The 17,159-nt window shown below is 43.7% G+C and overlaps 1 protein-coding gene across 1 annotated transcript in view; it reads right to left on the bottom strand.

Moving 5' to 3' along the window:
- Positions 1 to 637: 637 nt before the first annotated feature.
- Positions 638 to 17,159, bottom strand: part of XYLT1 (xylosyltransferase 1) — a 168,227-nt gene continuing 151,705 nt past the window's right edge. The window contains 5 exon segments of the mRNA XM_070955338.1: positions 638 to 1,245; positions 7,758 to 8,091; positions 15,642 to 15,837; positions 16,553 to 16,707; positions 16,709 to 16,816. Of these exon segments, the coding sequence (XP_070811439.1) occupies positions 923 to 1,245; positions 7,758 to 8,091; positions 15,642 to 15,837; positions 16,553 to 16,707; positions 16,709 to 16,816 (1,116 nt within the window). The 3' untranslated portion in view covers positions 638 to 922.

Here is a 17,159-nt window from a genome sequence, read left to right as displayed (position 1 = left end):
TAGACACACAGAAATCCCTAGACAAAAGGATTTTTTTTGGGGGGGGGCAGGGATTTCTGGAAAACTACTTTCCAATCTGAGCTGTGGATGTGAAAAATTCAACACTCCGGATTGACTTTCTCCTTTGAGCTGGCTCCCTCGGTAGCTGTATTTGGAAGAGCAGAAGTCTCCAAACCTGGCAACTTTTAAGACGTGTGGACTTCAACTCCCAGAATTCCTCAACCCGCTAAGGAATTCTGGGAGTTGAAGTCCACACGTCTTAAAAGTCGCCAAGTTTGGAGACCCCACCCCTTTAGTCTAGAGAAGATCTTGGGTGATCATTAGCTCCTCGGGAGGACCAAACTCTGAATCTCTGTTGGCAGGAGAGGGTGAGATTAACTCTCTATAATATTGTACCGTCTGTGGATTCAATATAATCAAACTTTGCAAGTTTGGCTATCTGGAGTCATGATGTCAATGCTTTTTGTGAGATGTCAAAGGGGGAGGTTTGAATAATGAGGACCACTGGGGGGGGGCGGGAAGAGGAATTTTAGCAAATGTGGCTAAGCTGCTTTGCTTTTGGGGAAATGAAAAAAAATAATAGGGGCCGGGATACAGCATATTAGTGTTTTGAGAAATAAATTAAGTCCGATCAGAGTTGAAAATATGTTGCCCCCACCTTTAGAAACTTCAGTCGTTTCCTACAATTGGTTTCGCCTTTCCTGCCTCTTCCCTGACTTCCAAAAACCTTTGAGATGGCAAAACTGGTCAGTAAGAGAGGCTGGGATTTTCAGCCCCGGCCGTCTTGAACATGGATTCGTAGGTTTTCTTAAAGACTCCCTCCATCAGCTCACCAGCAACCTGTACCAACCCCATCCGAAGGTGATCTCGAGAGCCAAACGCTCAGGTTCCTTTTTAAAGCCAGCGAAAGGGGTACCAGGTGCTACCTCAAGCGTCCATCCGGTCTCACGGGGCCCAACTCGGACTTTGGATCGGGGCTGAGGGAACTCCAGGATGTCTGGCTGCAGGCCTGCATGACAGGACAGGAAGTTGGGCCTGTAGTACAGATGTCAACCGCTGACCACACGCTTCCCACCAAACTGTCCACCCAGCTTTCCAGCTTGGTGCCCGTCAACATGGCGTTCTTCTTCAACTGTTCCAGTTGGCCAGTGCTGACTGGAATGTTGAGCACAGGATTCAGCCCTTGGAAGCTCTGCTCCATGTAGGAGTTCTTCGGAGGTCCACCATGCAGCTTTGTGGTTTCTTCTAAAGGCAAGAGAGAAGTATTTGGGTTAAAAAAATAAAATAAAAAAAAATCTACTTCCAGAATAACAATGCTAAGGAGTCGATTTAGACTGTCATCTGCACCTTCATAACTGTCTGGTTTGGTTCTGCAACCCAACAAGACAGACACAGACTTCAGAGGATAATTAGAACTGCAGAAAAAACAATGGCTACCAACCTGCCTTCCATGGAGGACCTGTCTACTGCACGAGTCAAAAAGAGGGCTGGGAAAATATCTACAGACCCCTCGCATCCTGGACATAAACTGTTTCAACTCCTACCCTCAAAATGACTCTATAGAGCACTGCACACCAGATCAATTAGACACAAGGACAGTTTTTTCCCGAACGCCATCACTCTCCTAAACAACTAATTCCCACAACACTATCAAATAATTTACTAAGACTAGTATTCTTCTCTTCCTTCCTAGTATCTATCTCTTCCCACTTATGAGTATAACCATGTTGCTTGTATCTTTCAATTTATATTGTTTTTGTTTCCTAATATGATTTGATATCTTATTAGTAACCTTGACTATCACTAAGTGTTGTATGTTTTTATTCTCGATGAATGTATTTTAGTCTCCTTATGTACCCTGAGAGCATATGCACCAAAGACAAATTCCTTGTGTGTCCAATCACACTTGGCCAATAAAGAATTCTATTCTATTCTATTCTATTCTATTCTATTCTATTCTATTCTATTCTATTCTATTCTATTCTATTCTATTCTATTCTATTCTATTCTATTCTATTCCTGATTGATCCCTTCCCAAGTTCCTAAACCAGAAGGAACCTCTTGGCAAAGAAGTCTACCTAGAGTTCGTGAAACCAGGTTAATTCTTGGCTTCAGCTCTTGAAAAAGTGCACTGAAGCTAAGTGAGATTCTGATTTAAGACGGGGCTCTCCAAATTTGGGAACTTGAAGGCTTGTGAAGTTCAAGGGCCAGCTATGAATTCTGGGAGTTGAAATCCACAGGTCTTCAAGTTGCCAAGTTTGGAGTTACCCTGACTTAAGACCTAGAGACCATCTCTAAGAGTAGAAGGCAGCTAATTTCTTTCCAGCTATCAGTTCCCCGTCTGAACGTTTTAAAAAAGCACTTTCTCCTTTCTTTATAGGACGCCACACAATAGATCAAAACTAAGTATTGGTATGTGTGCGTGAGTGTGAAAGGGATATTTCTCTTCAGCCTACCACTCTGTGGAGCATATGACGTGTTTTTCCTGTGCGCTGCAGAATGGAGAAACTGCTTGAGTTGACTTATGCCGTCTCATCTAGCCTTGGTTTGTCTAGGTTCACACACACAACAGAATTAACCTGCTTCTTGAATCAACCCCTTTCTAGCTGTTGGCAAAAGATGGAACCACAAGCTAACGGGACAGGTCGGATGCCCAACCATCCCTAAACCACGATTACCCAAGTTGGAAACCCACAAGCTTATTGCGTTATGAAGTTTGAAGAGATACCCTGACTTAAGACCTAGAGACCAGCTGTAGAAGAACATTCAAAGAAGCTTCCACTTCTGCTTTGAAAGCCAGGCTGTCATCCAGGGAAGGTTGCAGGCGAGGAATGACATCATGACTCGTCTACAATTCATGCCACGTTGCTTTTTTGACCCTCTAACAGCAAGCTCCAATTTTCCGGAAAGTCAACATTTCTGCATCCGCTGGAACTTACAAAGTCTCGCCTTGCTCAGCCTGTGAGCTCGTCCTGTTGAGCCGTCAAACTAAAGCTTGATTAAAGTTTCAAACACGGAGCACCCCCAATTATTTCAAGGTCATCATCTATTAAATATGTGCAGGGGGGGTGGTTTCTCCTCCCCTACCATTAATGACAGCTTCTGGCCTATAATTTGTCAAACCCTTCCTTGCTTGGCTTGAGGATAACTCTTCCCAGCGTGTCTCTCTATTTTTTATTTTTTATTTTTTTAAAAAAGGGCACTTGTTCTTGCGTGCAATTTCCTGTAAATTTTAACTTTGGTATGTAAGTCGTTTGTAAGCTCGAGTGGAAGTCCCAAGCCACAAGCTGAGCTGGAGAAACGGAGGTGGACAGTTTACTTGTCGGCTGAGCTTTTCTGAGTAGCAAAATCCGCTCCATTAATTCATAAAACCGAACCCAAAAAATAAGGGATCCTGCCGAGAAAAGATCACAACGGGGTCTGCAGGGGGAGGTCGAAAAAGTCAAGAAGTGCGACACACATCAAAAGTAAGTAGAACTTCAATCCCCGCCGCCACAGCTGCCTTCCTAACCTTTTGATCACACCCTGCAGACGCAGCTGGAAGAGCAAAAAAAGAGGGTTTTAAACGTGTGATTACAGGGGGAAAAAAAAAGAGATCTACCTTTCAGGTAAGTATATTAAAGGTAAAGGTTTCTCCTTTTCAGTTGGGTTTGACTCTAGGGAGCGATGCTCATCTCCATTTCTTAGCCGAGAGAGCCAGCGTTGTCCGAAGACGCTTCTGTGGTCATGTGACCATGTGATGAGCATTTATTTATTTATTTATTTATTTGATTTGATTTGATTTGATTTGTATACTGCCCTACTCCCGAAGGACTCAGGGCGGTGAATAGCCAACAATAAAATACATACATACAAAATTTAAAAAAAAACAGAAATAAAATCGAATTAAATAGTTTGGCCCAGACAGATTAAAACCCCAGTCAATTTAAAACAGATTTAAACTTTGAGGATTAAAAAATATTAAAAATATTAAAATATTAAAATTGTTTAAAAAGAGGGAGAAAGTTAGGCCAGGCCCGCCTGGTGAAATAAAAAGGTCTTTAGAGCGCAGCGGAAGGTGCGCAGATCTGGGATCCTCCATATCTCCGGGGGGAGCTCGTTCCAGATGGCGGGTGCCCCCACAGAGAAGGCTCTCCCCCTGGGGGCCACCAGTTGACATTGTTTGGCCGACGGCACCCGGAGGAGCCCCTCTCTATGAGAGCGTACTGGCCAGTGGGAGGCTATTGGTGGTAGTAGGCGGTCCCGCAAGTACCCAGGTCCTGAGCCATGGAGCGCTTTAAAGGTGGTAACCAAAACCTTGAAGTGCACCCGGAAGACCACCGGGAGCCAGTGCAGCTCGCGCAGGAGGGGTGTTACATGGGAGCGCCATGTCGCTCCCATTACCACCCGCGTGGCCACACTCTGCGCCAGTAGGAGCCTCCGGATGCCCTAATCACTTCCTGTCTCAACTATTGCAACGCGCTCTACATGGGGTTACCTTTGAAGAGCATCCAGGAGCTCCAGTGAGTGCAAAATGCAGCGGCCCGCATCATTTTGTGCAGATCCCGGTGTGCACGTGTATCACACCTCTTCTGCAGGAGCTGTGTTGGTTGCCGATTTGCTTCTGGGTGCAATTCAAGGTGCTGATTGCCACCTTTATGGCTTGGGACCAGGTTATCTGAGGGACCATCTCTTGCCGGTCACATCTGTCTGACCCATCAGAGCAGGGAGGCAAGGAATATTGCGGGTCCCTTCCTGAGGGAGATACACCTGGTGGGACCAGAAGAAGGGCCTTCTCTCTGGTGGCTCCCTCTCTCTCTGGAACATCATCCCCCCCAGAGATAAGATTGGCACCCACTCTAATACTCTTCTGGAAGGCACTGAAGACCTGGTTCTGCCAGCGGGCCTGGGGAACCCAGAGCGGGATGGAGCCCATTAAATGGCTTGTGTGAGGTGCTGTAGCCAGGACAGGGTGGGGTGGGGGGTTATTTTATTATATATGATTCTCTCTTTTATTAGTTTTATTGTTTTTATATGAGGTTTTATATTCTGTAAGGCGCCTTGAGTCGCCATGTGCGAACAGGCGGCAATATATATATCTCATAAATAAATAAATACTATAAGCCAAGGCACATGGAACGCTGTTACTTTTCCACCAAAGTGGTACCTATTTATCTACTCGCATTTGCATGCTTTCGAACTGCTTGGTAGGCAGGAGTTGGAGCAAGGAATGGGAGCTCACCCCGTCACATGGCGCTCGGGTCTTGAACCCAGTCTGTCAGCTTTCTGACTGATAAGCTCAGAAAGAAGAGTAAAACTAATGAGTCACGTCACTCATGTCTCTATCCAACCGCTGTTCTCCAAGCATCTCAAGCCAGAGAAAAGATTTCTGTTCTGAGACGCTGGAGAACAGTGGTTGGATAGAGAAGAATTCTCATGAGTTGTCTATTCTTTCTGAAAGCTGCAACATGGAACTTTCTAGGTGTCTTGGACTTTAACTTCCATAATGCCCCACTTATGCTGGAGGATTGATTTTATTGAAATGCCAGGGTGATTCTAGGAGGGGAGCTGTGTCAGTCTATGGTTTCTGAAGATGCAGCAGATGAAACTCAAGAACCATCTGCCCAGCCTTGAACAACAGCCCAACTGTCAAGCTTGCCAAACAGCTCCAAAGCCATTCCGTTGCTGGTTTTATCCATCCCGCTTGGCTATCATGTGGTCGGTTTTGGGTTTAGTCAGGGGCAGTCGGGAACCCAGCCAGGATGCTATGTTAAACCTCGATTGGTAGGCTTAGCAACTGACTTGGACCAAAGTCATCTCGTGGGTGAACTGCTCGGGAAGCGGGCACTGTCGTTGAAACAGTGAGTCCTCAAAGGACTGTTTCTACATTCAGAGTTGGAGACGCTCAAATTGAAGGCCAACAGTGTCAAATATCCTTGCCAGAATAACAAGAGTTGGGAGGGACCTTGGAAGTCTTCTAATCCAATTCCCTGATCAAACAGAAGACCCTATACGCCAGTGGTGGGTTACCCCCAGTTCGCACCGCTTCTATAGAACCGGTAGTAAAACTGGCAGGAGACTCCGCTCACTGACCCCGCCATCATCGAAACGCCCCAAATTTCTGTTGCTAAGTGAAACATTTGTCAAGTGAATTTTTCCCCCATCTTATGACCTTTCTTGGCACAGTTGTTAACTGCAGCTGTTCAGTTAGTAAAATGGTTGTTAAATTAATCTGGCTTCCCTGTTGATTTTGCTTGCCAGAAGGTCGCAAAGGAGGATCACGTGACTTGGGGGGACGCTGCATCCGTCATAAATGCGAGTCAGTTGCCAAGCGTCTGAATTCCGATCCTTTGACCATGGAGATGCTGCAATGGTCATAAGTGTGAAAAATCACTTTTCATAAGCCACTTCGAACAGTCACTAACATTTTTTTTTTTAATTTGATTTATATGCTGCCCTTCTCCGGAGACTCTGGACGGCTTACAATGCGTTAAGCAATAGCCTTCATACTTTTGTATATTTATACAAAGTTAGCTTATTGCCCCCACAAACTGGGTCCTCATTTCACCTACCTTAGAAAGGATGGAAGGCTGAGTCGACCTTGAGCCTTGGAGAGATTCGAACCAGCAGTAAATTGCAGGCAGCTGTGTTAATAACAGGGTGCGTAGACCACTGTACTATCAAGGCTTTTCTTTTAATGACCCCGTAATCCCTTACATCAGGGTGGAGTCAGGGCAACTGAATGGAGCTGAGTGTTTACTGATCGGATGTCCTTCCTGTCGCCAATGCAGAGTTTGGAGCAGATAATTACTCATTGTGCCCAGAGAAATATCCGCCGCTACCTAGGATCGAACTCACAGCCTCCTGGTTGTGAGGTGAGAGTTCCACCTCTAGGCCACTGCACCACTCCCGAACGGTCACTAAATGAACCGTTGTAATTCGAGGACTACCTGTATCTGTAAAGCTTTGCTTCATTGTTGTGACATGACCTCTGGAGATAAATAAACTGCTGTGATCATTATCCCAAGTCCTTGATATCTCCGCTCCTAAAGAGCGGAGAAGAAAATCCTACCTTTTCAAGTTGAGACAAAGTCAACTGAACTTCTGATTTTAGTAATATCTAGATTGAGTAGCCAAGAAGCAGATTCTGACAGAGATAGAGAGCCAAGAGAAGAATTTGGGAGCATTTTTTTTTTTTAAAAAAGCATAGCAATTAAAGTATTGAAACGGGCAAGAGATGATGGATAGATGATTTTTCTTTTCTGTTGTTGTTTTGATTTGCTTTTCCGTTTCTCTCTCTTATTATTATTATTTTTTTTAGGTAGGTGACATGACTAGAAGTTAGGTAGGATAGAAAGAAAATGGGTTTTTTTTAGTAAAAGGTGACATGATTAAATGTTAGAATAAGTGATAGAAATAAGAGAAGGGGGAATGTTAGTGTACACCCTTTTATATAATAAAACAAAAATAACAATAAGAGAAAACATGGAATAATTGAACAGTGACAGATTGCAACTTATTATAATTGTGTATCCTGATTAGAAATATATAAGTTGATTGAATTTTATAATTATGATTAATTTGACTAGTTTTATTTGTATTAGGATGTATGACACTCAGGTGCCACACTATTCACACACTGATTTGATATGTTTGTAAACAATAAAAAAAAAACTTATTTTTTTTAAAAAAGCAGTGGGTAGAATATACTTATTTTGCTCCGAACGGTTTCATTCGCTTTCTGATTTTGAAAAAAACAATAATAAAAGCTTACTTACCTTGTCGGATGGCTTGCTTGTTCAAAAATGTCAGAGGGGAGACCAGGAATTTGGTTTCTGCCACAGGGACCCAATGATGCAGGATTTTAATCGTCCAGACTCCGGGCCGGAGGGGTAAATTCAGAGGTGGCTTGTAATGGGTGAATTCGGCACTGGATTCGATCAGGATATCGTAGGTGGCAGCGATGACGTTGACGGGGTCCACCCAGATCACCGTCACGGTGACATTGGGACCTTTCGCCCATTTCTGCATGCCCACCGGCTCATCCGTTGGAGAAAGAAAGCCTCCAAAATTGCGGAATATTCTCTCTTTCGCATCCCAGTCTGTTCCAACCTAAAAGAACAGGAAGTGAAGGTGTCAGAAATAACTCTGTGATTTTATCTCTACCGTTTAGGAAAAGGTTGCATATCATGCATACCCTATGAGAAAATTTCAGCATTCATTGATACCTCCAGAATGTTTTTTAAAAAATTCTGGCTGGGAAATTCTGGGAGTTGAAGTCCATCCATCTTCCTGTTCTGACCTAGGCTTCGTGAGTCATTAAAACACACGCATAGTCCCAAAAACCTCTTTTATTGCAACAGCTGTGAATTCTGTTCATTCACAGATGAGTCCCAATTAGTTATAAAGAGTCCTTCAGGATAAGGCTGATAATTACCCACTTTTATCTCCCTTGACACACTGCCAAAGACCTAATTGGCAAAGCCACACGGAGTCCAGAATCAAACAGAGCTTCAGGCTTTAAACTGAACCGAATGAACAAACGTTTCTTCCTGCAAAGGCCCACATGCCTTTGCTCCTCTTTTAAGTCTTATGGGAGGGGCCAATCATCTCCCAGCCCTACTCCCGAGTCGTCCCTTTTGTTTTAACTGTTCTTGCTTTCTGGCAGTTTTGCACAGAACAGGCTCCCCCTGTTCCTCTGCCTCGCTAAGGTCCGACTCTGGAGGCTCCGGAGGCAGCACGTACCTCCCAGATGGCCCTTTCTCTGCCTCTGACGCAGAGCCCTCATCTGAGCCTTCCCCACACTCCAGGATTGGCCCACGATCCTCCCCAGCCTCCTCACTGTCCAACTCTGCTGTCAGTTCTGCAGGCTGTTGGCAGACCACAACACTTCCAGTTGTCAAGGTTGAGAAACACTGCGCTAGTGTGTAGCATATTGGGTTGATTTGAAAATAGTGTGATGACGACGACGAGGATGTTGTCATGGAAACTGTCACAAAAATAGCCCCAGAAGAAACTTACCATGTGGGATATTTGGTGCTCTCTGAGCTTAGTTGTTTTCTTGCAGACATTTCATGACCCAACTAGGTAATCACATCAAGTGATAGAAAGGAGACAGAGAACAAACCCTCACGCCCTCCTAGTTTTGAGGGCCTGAGCTTCCTGCACCACGGGTGGGTGGGTGGGGGAGTGGAGGTGTTTTTGCCCTCCCCAGAGTCCAGAGGTTTTCCTCAAGCCTCCAGGAGGGTGAAAATGGCCTCCCCCAGGCTCCGGAGGCCAGAAACGGGCCCGTTTTCGGATTTCTGGTACTTCTGGTATGCCCATTTTTTACCATCCCCAGGCTCCAAAGGCTTTCCTCGAGCCTCCGGGAGGGTGAAAATGGCCTCCTCCGGGCTCCGGAAACCCTCCGGAAGCCGGAAACGGGCCCATTTTTGTACTTCCAGTACTTCCAGTAGGCCCATTTTTTGCCCTCCCCAGGCTCCAAAGACTTTCCTTGAGCCTCTGGGAGGGTGAAAATGGCTTCCCCCAGGATCTGGAAATCCTCCAGAGGCCGAAAACGGGCCCATTTTCGGACTTCCTGTACTTCCAGTAGGCCCGTTTTTCGCCCTCCCAGAGCCGCCGTGTGGGCCCTGCACTTACCTGGCATTCAAAACAGGCCATGTGGAGACTCCTGGGAGGGGCAGGGCGGGGTGGGCGGGGTCAACTAGTCTTTGCAACAAGCGGTTTGGCGAACCAGACTAAAATTAACATCCGGTTACCCTGAACTGGTTTGGATTAAATATCCAAACTCAACAACAATAATGGCTGCTCATTCACCAACTGGTTGTTACAAAAATTCAAGGCAACATGCATAGAAATAGCTGTTTTCCCTACAACAGCTTTGTGAGGTTGTTGGGTTGTCCTAGAGTCGCCCAGGTAGAGCCCATGGGGGACTCTGGAACCTGGGGCTCCCCATTCCATAACTTCACAGCAACATAGTACCAGTTTAAATAACACATCAATAAATGATTTATTTATAGGTAGATGACAAATTATATATAAAAAGAGCAAATTCTACCCAAATTCATTAAACGTTGACCAGAGCTAAGTATTGATCTGGTTTAATCAACATGTATTAGATGACTTCAGCTCTCCTGAATATAAAAGCAAAGTGATATTTAAATATCGAACTTTCTAATACCAACTCCAGATTAATAATGCTGTTTCTTCTGGCCTTTTGCAATTGTTCCAGGAAGAAGCCAAACACTTTTTTCTTTTAATGGCTTCAATATACAATTTCAACCCTTTAAAGCATAATTCCAGAGGGGAAAAGGACAAATTTACTAATGCAGGAACTAAAGCACAGGCTTTCAAGATGCAAGTTAAGTGAAATGTTTCATGAATGATTACGGCTGTTACGCCTTGAGTTTTTAAAAGATCACCTTCAACTTTTGGACCACTCTAATACATTGCCTTCTCTTCTTTGCAATAGATGAATAATTTCCGTGATGCTATACACCCTAACAATACCATCTGAATTAATTAGCATCAAGCATTAGATGTTTCTTCCAATGACGGAGAGAGTTGAACAGGTCTCTTTGTTTCAACTAGCAAATATTAATCAGACAGAAGAAAAAGAACAGAATTTCTTTTTAGCTGAAGAAGGGAGGCGAAATAAGATTAATTTTGCCATCTCAAAATCATGTCTGGACAAAGGTCAAGAAAGTTAAGGTAGCTGTCAGGATTACATGATTAAAGCCCTGTCCTTGCATATTATGGGCACCATCTTACATATGATGGGTACCAGTGGTGAAATCTGAACTGGTTTGCTAGCTGTGCATGCTACCGGAGAACCGGTAGTAAAAATATGCTTTTAAAAAGTTTTAAAAAAGGTTCCCAAGCTCACACGCCACAGCTGTGAGCGTCACAACCTTTTTTTAAAAAACCTTTTTAAAGCATTTTTTACTACTGGTTCCGGCGAACCGGTAGTAAAAAATGCTTAAAAAAAAAAAGTCCCGAAGATCAGCTGAGTGACGCGTGACCATCGGAATTAAAAAAAAAAATACTTTTAAAGCATTTTTTTTAACTACCTTGTTTCCCAGAAAATAAGACATCCCCTGATAATAAGCCCAATTGGGCTTTTGAGCGCATGTGTTAAAATAAGCCTCCCTCCGAAAATAAGCCCTCCCCGAAAATCATCTGTAGAGAAAAATGTGTAGAGAATGTGTAATCAAAGAATGATGAATATCTGATTAAAGCCAAAACTTGGAAATTTTTCCAAAACTTAGGTAAAGGTTCCCCTCACACATATGTGTTAGTTGTTCCCGACTCTAGGGGGTGGTGCTCATCTCCGTTTCAAAGCCGAAGAGCCAGAACTGTCCGAAGACGTCTCCGTGGTCATGTGGCCAGCATGACTCAATGCCAAAGGCGCACGGAACACTGTTCCCTTCCCACCAAAGGTGGTCCCTATTTTTCTACTTGCATTTTTATGTGCTTTCGAACTGCTAGGTTGGCAGAAGCTGGGACAGGTAACGGGAGCTCACCCCATCACGTGGCACTAGGGATTCAAACCGCTGAACTGCCGACCTTTCAATCGACAAGCTCAGCGTCTTAGCCACTGATCCACTGTGTCCCTTTTCCAAAACCTAAGGATATATATATCTATTTTCAAATCCAACAACTCTCACAATCCAAAAACGTCGCTTAGCTGGGTCTTCAAAGCAAAAGATGGCTTCCTTTTAAAGCTAGAAAACTTTCTCCTACCCAACTGTGAGCTTTCTAATTGCAGGGAGTTATTTCTGGCTACGGACGCTAATTTTATCCCAAAAACATTTGGGAAGATGATCTTTCCCCCTATAATCTGGGCAAGGTTATTTTCCTGCTCCTTTTAAGAATACTCCCTCTGATTTCAATGAGAGAAAGTGCAAACCCATCCATCCCCCAAACAAACGCAACAACTTTTGCAAAAGAGACAAAGAGGCACTTTGCAAACGGGGCAAAAAGCTTTCAGCGGCCGCCCAGCTACCACAAGTTGCAACCTACCATCTAAACGGCCAACCCAAATTGCCGTTTAGCAAACACTCAAAGGACGTCAGGTTAGTAGAACAAGGGTGTCCATCCTACTTCGCCGACCTCAAGACCACAATGCATGGGATGACATGGGCCACCCCTGCCAAGGAGAGACCAATTTAGATGGCTTCTTTTTATATATCAAAAAGATGAGATACATTCAGAGGACCAGGAACTCAGTGGCTACTAATCTTGGTACTATTTTCTGCCTCCTAATCCACGGGGCAACCTATTTTAACTACCTGTTTGTTCTCGGGAATGTTTCACATTCTTTTTAGCTGGTCATCCTGGGACACAGTTTAGGCATTGGACAGGATGATGATTTAATACAACCAAGAGAATGTACTTATTCTACCCTGGTGGTTCTCTAGTATCATTATTTTTGTTTTAAAATTAATTGCAGGGCTGAGAAGGATTTTTCTCAACTGCAGGCAGCAGCAGCAGCCTGACCTCGGTTGATCTTGGAAAAGCTAAGCAGAGACAGGGTAGGTTAGTACTTAGCTGGGAGACATCCAAGGGCCATACCTTAGTCGGAGAAACTGAGAATATATCTTGGAAGAAAACTGTAGCTAAGTATTTTCATAGCGATGCCAAGAAAACAGCACGGGTGTATTCAGGAATTGGATCCTGGATACACGCCCTTGTATCCATCGAGACTTAAGTCTGTCTTCAAGGAGACCATGAAAAGGGACTAAATCAGAAATAACAGGAATAACAGAGTTGGAAGAGACCTTGGAGGTCCCTCGCACAGTACACAGCTACTCGTCAATGTGTACTGTGTACGTTTCCCTGTTTCGAATCGATAGGAATGCAAAACCAATTTGGTTTTGATTGATTTTGTGATTGTTCGTTGCCCAGGGTCACTTGTTGGAGATGGGCAGCCATATCAATTGAATAACAAACTAAGTAGCTAGCTAACTAAATAAAATGAAGGAAGGAAGGATGGACGGACGGACGGACGGACAGACGCAGGGCTACAGGTAGACTGATGTTCCTGCTGAAGTTCTTCATGTTACAGACGTTATTGTTATACCAACACAACTGAGAAATTCCTTTATTTGGGAAGGTTCAGCTTTCGCTTTGAGATCGATATCCCCCATTGCTATGGGGCTTGTTCCTCTTCTACAAACGATTCATATCTCAAATTGACGCTCAAGGAAATATTGGGATGGTTGCTTTTCAGGAGCGCATCACTTATGGAAATACGAAGTATCTTCAAAGGTGTTCAGGCCAATCATAGATATAGATATAGAATGAGACAGACAGAAAGAAAGACTGATAGGCAGCAATGTGTAGATATAGAATAAGATAGATAGACTATCACTGAAGATAGAGATTATACTGAAGATATAGAGATAGATAGATAAATAGATAAATAAATATAGATATAGATAGATAGATACATACAGATAGATAGATAGATAGATAGATAGATAGATAGATAGATAGATAGAGATAGAGATATACATACAGATAGATGATAGATAGATGATATAAATAGATGTAGATATAGATACATACATACAGATAGATAGATGATAGATAGATAGATAAATATAGATATAGATATATACTTACAGATTGATAGATGATAGATAAATAGATAAGACAGAAATAGATATAGATACATACAGATAGATAGATGATAGATAGATGATAATTACAGGTAGATAGATAGATGATAGATAGATGGTAGATACCAGTAGATAGATAGTTGATAGATACCGTACATAGACAGACAGACAGACAGACAGACAGGCAGGCAGGCAGGCAGGCAGGCAGGCAGGCAGGCAGGCAGGCAGGCAGGCAGGCAGACAGACAGACAGACATCCTTCCTGAGCAATCTGGTCTTCTCCTCAGTCCCATCTGCAGATCCCTTGGCTCCTGATTCAGTTTTTGCAGCTTGAAAACCCCATCTTTTTCGCTCCCCCTCCTAGGCTGATGCATCATTTGGCCAAGACAAATAATGTTTTGACTACTGGTTTGTCTCTAATTGTTCATCATAAACAGGGGCTGTTCAGTTCACACGGGGGAACACTAATTGCCTGCTGCCTAGTTAATTTTCCCCTCCATGATGAATGGCAACTGTTAAACAAGGCCAGAAACCAACTTTCTCCCTTCCCCTCCCCGGTTTTCCTGATTCGGTTTAGTGCAAAAGATTCTTGGACACTTTTAAGTTCAACCAAAGCCATCTTGTTTCCGCCTTCAAGAAGTGAGCAAGGAAGCCACTGGCTTCATTTAGGCAACATGCTGCTGAAGCAGACTGGATAAAGACTTGGAAACGTGTTCAAACAGCATGTTAACGTGTTGTGTGAACCAGCCAGCTTGGTTAATTAAGATTTCAATGTCTAAATGACTGGGCGTTTGGCCATGTTGAAGGCTCCTGTCAGCCAAGGAGTGTTGGCTGGTGGGAGCCAGATGTGCTTTCTCTGCCATAGCACCTGCCCTCCTGAATAGCAATATATACTGCTTCACAGTGCTTCACAGCCCTCTCTAAGCGGTTTACAGAGTCAGTGTCAACTTGCAAAGATCCCTGGCCTGCTCGCAAGTTGCCATAGGCAAGGGGGATGGGAAAGTGGCAAAGCAGCACGGCAAAAACAAAAGTACATTCCAAGCATATCTCTCTCAAGGCTATCTCCCAGGGTTACCCACATCGGCTGGAGGGGAGTGATCTCTACAACCCATGAAATTACTCCGTTGGTGAATGTGACTGATGACACACTGGGGGGAGGGGGAAACAGGGTCAAGCCAGGGCCATAAATTATGTGGGGTCAGAGTTGGCTTCACTTGGAACGTGAAGCTCAAGGCGTACATGAAGCTCCTAATAAATAACTGGATTTCTTTTGAAGCTTGACTCGAGGCTCATGATTTAATTAGGGCATCCATCGGAACTCTGACAGACAGTATATTGCCCCCAACAATCTGGGTCCTCATTTTACCCTCCTCGGAAGGACGGAAAGCTGAGTCAACCTTGAGCCTGGTGAGATTTGAACAGCCAAATTGCAGGCAGCTGGCAGCAGAAGTAGCCTGCAGTACTGCACTCTAACCACTGCACCACCGTGGCTCATAGTTTTCCTTTCAGTGATCAAGATGATTCCCAGTACCCTGTTGGTCATTTGTAATGCCAGGAAAATTTGGTTGTATGCCCATGCTTGGGGTGCCAAGTGGATGAAGGGTTCTGTTTCTTGGCTGTATTAGATCCATTGTAATAGTTTTACTTGGTGCCATATAATTTATTTTGTACCATTTTAATTGTTTTAATAGTTGTAATTGTTTTAAATTATATTTGTGTTCTATAATGTACGCTGCCAAGGATAATTTGTTTGGGCAGCTATAGAAATCAACGCAACCCAACCCAACCCAACTCAATTAAACTCATTCCAGCCCAACCCAACCCAACCCAACCCAACCCAACCCAACCCAACTCAACCAAACCCAACTCAACCCAACTCAACTCAACCAAACTCAATCCAACCTAACTCAATCCAACCCAACCCAACTATCAATAAAATCATCCATTTCAAAACTCCATTATGCCTCCAACCCACAACTAGCACTTCAACTAGGGATTCAAAGTATCTTCACTTCCAATTATATAGATGAGCAATGTGTACCTCCAAGAACTGTAGCCTTCCAAAATCACTCGGTGGGCTTGCAATCTTGAACACCTTCTTAGGTATAACCCATGTTTCTAAGGTCTCCAGTTTACTGGCAGCCAAATTGGTCGTGTGATGTTTGATGAGGAAGCCCTGAAAATGATCAGCAAGAAAGTAGAGGTGGACTGACACTGGATGCCCCATTGGGTAGTATCTGAAAAAAAACAAACAAAGGATCGAAGAAGAAAGAATAATGATATTCATTAAAACAATAATTGAGAAGCAAAGGATCAGCTGCAGAAAGAACTTTTAGAAGCAAAATTCCTGGGTTAATCTTTGGATTTAATGCAAGATAGAGAAGCAGAGGACACAGAAGATTGTTAGAGAGATGAAGGAGCAATAGAAGACCAGATATCTGGTGAACAAGAGAAACCAAGAATATCACAGATGATCATTAAATTTCAGGGAATCTCTCTTCTCTTCCTTTCAAAAGTTATTCTCTTTCATCTATCTGCCGGAGAATTGGGAAAGGAAACAAGTCCTCCAGCTGACCATTTTCTACCCAGCTCTAGCAAAAGCTACTCCCAATAAGTAGTTATGGAAAACATATATTCCTACAAATTGGGCCACAGACTTCAAAGGAGAGAAAAGTCAATGCCGCAAAAAAAATTCTACGCTGACACAAAATGTTGGAGTAGAATATAAGGACAGCTCAATTTTTATCTCTAGCACATTGGGCCATCTTCTAGAACAGGTCTGGCCTTCAAGAGTTGGTGAGGATCATGCTTATGAAGGAAGGATGTTAGGACTTGTAGTTCACCAACATCTAGAGATCCCCAGCTTCTCAATACTGTCTAAACAGAGATGCAACCTGTAGTTGGTGTGATGATTTGGAACTGCAGATGAAAGGAAGACTTGTTTGATCTTACCGGCAACTGTTGTCACCATCCGTATGGAAGGACGTTTCTGCTTTCTTCAGGCCCAAACGGGAAAAAGAGTGGTAGAGAGTCAATGCAACATCACTAATGCTGTGGATCCCATCTGGTTCATCGTAGACATTCTCCCAGTAGGATCGAAGGCCCGGGGGTACCAGAAGGATAGTTACCATAGAGGTAATAATCCAACTGAGAGATGACTTCCTGATTGACAACCGCCTCAAACTTGCGGGCAAAGAAGGTTGGTCTTGCCGTTTGCTGTGGGGGAGGAACAGGTTTCAGAAGGAAAAATTAGATCTGAGTGCTTGAATTCAAGGCTTTGATTTCTGAATGCAAATTCTTCACTGTTGGCCAAGCTTGCCTGGGAGCTGATGGAGACTAAAATCCCAAACATCTGGAGAACATCAAGTTGCTTAATCCTAAAATGTTCTTCCATGCTAGCAAATCAAGAAAGTTCTTAAAAACACTTCAGTGTTGGTATCTTATATGGCATCCATCCATCCATCCATCCATCCATCCATCCATCCATCCATCATCTATCTATCTGTATGTATATTAGAGGTGGAGACCCTTTGAGAGCTATATGCAACAAAATTTCATT

Source organism: Pituophis catenifer, unplaced genomic scaffold (assembly GCF_029215685.1).
Source record: "Pituophis catenifer annectens isolate HBS135680 unplaced genomic scaffold, rPitCat1.0.hap2 SCAF_16, whole genome shotgun sequence".
NCBI classification, from domain to species: Eukaryota; Metazoa; Chordata; class Lepidosauria; order Squamata; family Colubridae; genus Pituophis; species Pituophis catenifer.
Note: the sequence above shows the minus strand (reverse complement) of the source record. Positions and strands in the feature narration are given on the sequence as shown.